General features: G+C 46.8%; 1 protein-coding gene across 1 annotated transcript; it reads right to left on the bottom strand.

Moving 5' to 3' along the window:
* Positions 1-5,201: 5,201 nt before the first annotated feature.
* On the bottom strand, positions 5,202-6,149 carry LOC141059738 (olfactory receptor 1L4-like). Its single transcript, XM_073555875.1, has one exon. It carries the CDS (start codon positions 6,147-6,149, stop codon positions 5,202-5,204), a length of 948 nt encoding a protein of 315 aa, XP_073411976.1.
* Positions 6,150-6,374: the final 225 nt, after the last annotated feature.

Below are 6,374 nucleotides of genomic sequence, written 5' to 3'. Positions count from 1 at the left end.
AGGCTCAACGCGTGGGCTTGGTGATTTCTTTGCTGAGTGGTGACCCACAGGCCTGGGCCTTTTCACTCCCTTCAGACTCACCGGCATTTGAATCTGTAGATTTTTTTTTCTCTGCTCTGGGTTTGATCTATGATGATCCGGATAGATTAAACTTAGCAGAGTCTAAGATACGCTCACTGCTACAGGGTGATCGACCAGCTGAGGATTACTGCACGGAATTCCGGCGCTGGGCGGTGGACACGCAGTGGAATGACCCTGCGCTTAGAAGTCAATTTTTGCATGGGGTTTCTGGAAGGGTTAAACAGACTCTCCTAATGTACGAGACTCCCGCCTCTCTGGAGGCTGCGATGGCACTTGTAGTACGCATAGACCGACATCTCCGTCAGGGGGCGCTGGTTTCGTTGCCTCCGGGAGGTGGGGAAGTGGTCGGTGAGGTTGCCGCGGGTGAATCCGTGGAACCCATGCAGATCGCTGGTATAGCACAGTCACCGAGTAACAAGCCTAAATGTCCTTGGCACAGAAGGCAGGGGCTCTGTTTTTTTTGTGGCAAAGGAGGACATTTTATTAATGCTTGCCCCCTGGTACCTAAGAAGGGCGCGCCGGCGGAAAACTGATAGGCTCAGAGGGTTTGGAGGAGTCTAGTCTGAGCCTTTGTGTATCCTCCGTCATGGTTTCCCAGTGTATGCTCCCTGCTAGGGTGGTACTTGGGGGGCAAATGCTCTCTATTACAGTATTTATTGATAGTGGCTCAGCTGCCAATCTCATTGATGAGAGGTTCGCGCATACAGTGGGATTTCCGGTGGAGAAATTGCCGAACCCCATCCAGGTGGTTACCATCAATGCTTCCCCGTTGTCTCAAGGGGAGATCACAGAGTGTGTGTTGGATATACAACTCCACATCGGAGTATTACACTCAGAGCGGGTAACTTGTAAGGTGCTTAGTAACTTACCGGCTCAGATGGTTCTGGGCTTTCCATGGTTGTCAATGCATAATCCTGTTATTGATTGGAAGACCCAGGACATAATTCAGTGGAGCAGGGAGTGTCAGGAGAGGTGCCTGGCTACATGTATTTCCGCTTTGACCCCCAGTATCCCGGAGCCGTTGCTGGACTATGCGGATGTATTTTCTGAGAAGGGTTGTTCAGAACTACCACCGCATCGCCCCTATGACTGTGCTATTAGGTAGAAACCAGGGGCCAAGTTACCTAAAGCTAGAATGTTTAATATCTCAGGTCCCGAGAGGCTAGCTCTCAAGGAATACATTGCGGATAGCCTGAGCAAGGGTCATATTAGACCTTCCTCTTCTCCTCTGGCTGCTGGCTTCTTCTTTGTTAAAAAGAAGGATGGCGGTTTACGCCCGTATCTGGATTTCAGAGAACTCAACCAGATTACGGTCCTTGATCCTTACCCTATGCCACTTATACCCGATTTATTCAACCAAGTGGTTGGTGCCAGGTGGTTCTCCAAACTGGACCTCAGGGGGGCGTACAATCTTATAAGAGTCCGTCAGGGGGATGAGTGGAAGACGGCGTTCAATACCCCTGAGGGTCACTTTGAGAGTTTGGTAATGCCGTTTGGGTTGACTATGGCACCGGCGGTCTTTCAACACTTCATCAATGATGTCTTCTCTCAGCTGTTGGGGAGGTTCGTTATAATTTATCTTGACGACATTCTCATTTTCTCTCGCGACCATGATACACATATAGAGCATGTTAGACAGGTTCTGCAGTTGCTCAGAGAGAACAGGCTCTATGTCAAGCTTGAAAAATGTGTGTTTTTCGTACAGGAGCTACCGTTCTTGGGTTATATAATCTCCGCCTCAGGTTTTAAGATGGACACCGCAAAGGTGCAGGCGGTACTACATTGGGATCGGCCTGATAATCTTAAGGCGCTTCAGCGATTTCTTGGCTTCTCCAATTACTATAGGAAATTTATTAAGAACTTCTCTATGATTGCCAAACCACTGACTGACATGACTAAGAATGGTACCGACTTTTCTGACTGGTCTGAGCCTGCGGTACAGGCGTTTGAATTCCTCAAGAATAGTTTTGCCTCAGCGCCCATTCTGGTGCAGCCCGATGTCTCCTTACCGTTTGTCATGGAGGTGGATGCGTCGGAGGTTGGAGTGGGGGCTGTACTGTCTCAGGGCCCTTCTTGGGCAAAGTTGCATCCGTGTGCCTTCTTCTCCAAGAAGCTGTCACCTGCGGAGCGTAATTATGATATTGGCAACAGGGAATTATTGGCCATCAAATTGGCATTTGAGGAGTGGCGACACTTCTTGGAGGGGGCTGTTCATCAGATTACTGTGATAACCGACCATAAGAATTTGCTTTATTTAGAATCTGCTAAGCGCCTGTCCTCCAGACAGGCTCGCTGGGCATTATTCTTCACCCGGTTCAACTTCATTGTTACCTATCGACTTGGGTCGAAGAATGTTAAGGCAGACGCTTTATCCAGGTGTTTTCCTGGTGGAGAGTTATGTGAAGAGCCGGTGCCTATTCTCCAAAAGGGTGTGGTGGTATCTGCCATCACGACAGAGATTGAGGCAGAGATTGCGGAGGCTCAGGAGGTCGTACCGCCAGGGTTGCCTGCTAATAAATCTTTTGTGCCGCTACATCTACGCTCTAGAGTGTTGGGCGAACATCACGACACGGTACTGGCAGGTCATCCAGGGGTTAAGAGCACTCTGGAACTGGTATCGCGTCGTTTTTGGTGGCCTAAAATCCGGCAGGATGTGGCCTCATATGTGGCTGCCTGTACCACGTGCGCACGGGCCAAGACTCCTCGTTCCCGTCCCGCTGGTAGCTTGCAGCCTCTCGGGGTGCCCAGTAAGCCATGGACTGAGATTTCCATGGATTTTATTACTGACTTGCCCGCCTCGGCAGGGAACTCGGTTATTTTGGTAATTGTTGATAGGTTCTCCAAAATGTCACATTTCGTTGCTTTACCATCTTTGCCCAATACTAAGACTCTTGCTCAGATATTTATTCGCGAGGTGGTCAGACTTCATGGTGTCCCGTCTGACATTGTGTCTGATCGAGGTACGCAGTTTGTGGCAAAGTTTTGGAGAGCTTTTTGTTCTCGCCTTGGAATCAAATTATCTCATTCATCGGCTTTCCACCCTCAGTCGAATGGACAGACTGAGCGGATGAACCAAAACCTGGAGCAATACTTGCGCTGCTTTATTTCCGACAATCAGGAAGAGTGGTCAGCGCTTCTTCCTCTGGCAGAATTCGCAATAAACAACTATTGCCAGGAATCGTCTGGGGAATCTCCTTTTTTTTGTGTGTATGGTCAACATCCTCAATTTTGCACCTTGCGTCAGGGGTGCTCAGTTGGCGTCCCTGAGGAGGACCAGTTGGGAGCTCAATTGTCGTCTGTTTGGAGGAGAGTCAAGCAGCGCTTGTTGAAGGTGGGTTCCAGGTACAAACGGGTGGCTGACTGCAGACGTGTGCCAGGTCCGGACCTGTGTGTGGGTGATTGGGTGTGGTTATCTACTAGGAACATTAAGCTCAAGATACCGTCACTTAAGTTGGGTCCCAGGTTCATTGGCCCATTTAGAATCTCCGCAGTGATCAACCCCGTGGCATTTCGTTTGGAGTTGCCGGCTGTGTATAAGATTCATAATGTATTTCACAAAGCATTGCTAAAGAAGGTCGTGGGTTTGGTGGATGGTTCCCCCGGGCCACCACCTCCCGTCTTGGGTGGATGGCGCGTTGGAATTTGAGGTGTCCAAAGTGGTGGACTCTAGGGTTGTGCGTCGCTCTCTACAGTACCTGGTCCACTGGCGTGGCTATGGTCCTGAGGAGAGGACATGGATGCCGGCCTCTGACATTCATGCTGATCGACTGGTTACTATGTTCCATCGTCGCCATCCGGACAAGCCAGGTCCTCGACATGGTGAGGTTCCGGAGGTCCCTCGTAGAAGGCGGGGTACTGTCATGTCGGACACTGTTCACACCAGGGTGTCCGGCAGACAGCGGTAATACCCTGTTGGGTATTCTGTTCCAGTCGGGATAGGGTTAACCAGGTTGTCATGCTGGCTGAGGGCTGGGCCACGCCCTTGGTCTTTAAATAGTTCGTCCTGACTATGGGCGTCGCCGACTATAGCTTTAGCCTAGTGCTAGCAATACCGGTCAGCAGTGGTGGTGTTGGAGCTTCTGATATCTGGTGCAGTATATCCCTCAGTGGTTCTTTCTCCAATCTGTTATATATATATTTGGTTGCCCTTGCACATTATTGTATTCCCTTGTGTATTAACTGTGTGGTGTTTCTTTTACCCCTGTCCATACGTATTTGTGGGGTCTGGTGTCTGGTCCCCTCACTGGGTGGAGGGAGGTGGGTTCAGCTTAGGGCTGGACAGGAGACAGGGACAGGGTGGAGGCTCAGGCAGGCACACCTTCAGTGTAAACCCTGGGTAGAGGGACAGACAGGGTTCCCCTAGTCTGAGGGACATCGCAGGGGTCCCGGGGTTTTTGCCTAAAGTAACCTAGGCATACCATGACACAATGCTGCCACAGCCGCCTCTGCTGACAATACTGACTGTGATAGACAAGGTATGTGAACGGGGCTTAGGCGTGTGGCAATTCGGCACAGTGAACCGGGCTGCCCATTGTAAACTGTGTTTGGGCAGTGCTGCAAACCTCCGTAGTGTTGGGACACTCACCACTGAGGATAAGGACGTATCATCTTCATCACCTCATCTGCTGGACCCAAGACACGTATCAGGATCCCGAGGCTTCGCCAACATCGTCAGGACCATGGAAGGACACCACCAACGTCTAAAGATACTACGTCATTTATCTCAGGATTGTGACAGACCCCCCTGCGACTCAATCAAGGCATCACCAGTCACAGACAGAAGTTCAACCTTGACTGGAGCCTGAGTGATAAGTTATATTTTATTGTATCGTTGGCTTTACTTGTCCCTGTTCCTAAAGTTATCCCCATTAGCCTTTTGCTGTATTAGGGAAAATTATCACTCCGTTTTCTCCCTGAGTGGAGTTTCTACTGTATAATAAACCCCTTTCACCCTTGGTCTGTGTACAGTCCGTTACTGCATCCTACGTGCCTGCAGTCTCCTCACAGAAATACACATTATATTCACTTTCAATAGAGCTATTTATCCAGGTCTTGTAGAAATTACTCTCAAGTATTTGACATGAAGGTTCTACCATAAAATTAGCCTTATCTGAGGTTATCTATTTTTTGGAAAGTATGGCATTTATTAGTTTTTTAAAAGCATCTTTAAATTGTTTATTCTTCAGAGTGTAAATTGCAGGATTGAGCAATGGGATCAGTACGATGTACAGAAGAGAGAAAAACTTGTCCTGCCTTATAGAATACATTGATGTGGGTCTCATATATACAGACATAATAGAGCCATAATATGAAAGTACAGAGGTGAGATGGGAGCCACAAGTTGAGAAAGTTTTACTTCTTCCAACTGCAGAGTGAATCTTCATGATATTAAATATAATACAAATGTAAGAAACCAAAGTCATGATGAATGTGCTCATACCAAATAATGCACCTAGAACGTATATTGTATTATTAACATTTGTGGTATCGGTACAGGAAAGCTTCAGCAATGCAGAAATGTCACAAAAAAAATGATCAATTTGATTTGATGAACAAAAAGATAATTTGGAGACTAAAACTGGAAAGGAAATAGATTCTAATAATGAAGCAAGCCATATGAAGATGGCCGCAACAAGACAGGATCTTGGTCTTATGAGTATGGTGTAGTGAAGCGGATGGCAGATTGCCACATACCGGTCATATGCCATAACTGCAAGAAGATTCATTTCCATGCAACCAAAGTAAAGGAAAAAATACATCTGTGTTATACAACCGACCAGTGACATGATCTTGTGTTGAGTAGAAAGCATAATAAGAAGATTGGGTAGAGTGGTAGAAGTATAGAAAATATCCAGAACTGAAAGGTTACTCAAAAATATATACATAGGAGTGTGCAGGTGAGGATCAAAGACAATTGTCACAAGAACTGCAGTGTTTCCAAATATTACAATAAGGTAGATTGTTAAAAATGTCATAAAAAGAGGAAATTGAAGATGAGGAAGGTTGGAGAAACACAGGATTGTGAACCATACTGTGTCTGACTCGTTTCTTGATGCTGCTTTATACATGGTCTTCTACAGAAAAAAATAAAATTATATTAATTGAATTTTTCAGTCATCCACCATCAATGTTCTTTATGTTGTCTTGTTTCAATAATGATGCATTAAACTATCAATAGATTATCATGAATTAAGAACTTGTGCACAACATGATATTACAACGGTGTACAGCATATTACACAAGGGTCTTATAGCACCTGCTAATGTGTGAGCTGACAATTATTTTACTTGATG

Source organism: Dendrobates tinctorius, unplaced genomic scaffold, assembly GCF_039654945.1.
Source record: "Dendrobates tinctorius isolate UK_male_01 unplaced genomic scaffold, ASM3965494v1 ptg000230l, whole genome shotgun sequence".
Taxonomy (NCBI): Eukaryota; Metazoa; Chordata; class Amphibia; order Anura; family Dendrobatidae; genus Dendrobates; species Dendrobates tinctorius.
Note: the sequence above shows the minus strand (reverse complement) of the source record. Positions and strands in the feature narration are given on the sequence as shown.

What these genes read in the sequence shown, in the direction of transcription:
- LOC141059738 (XM_073555875.1), bottom strand. Translation starts at nt 6,149, where the DNA reads ATGTATAAAGCAGCATCAAGAAACGAGTCAGACACAGTATGGTTCACA.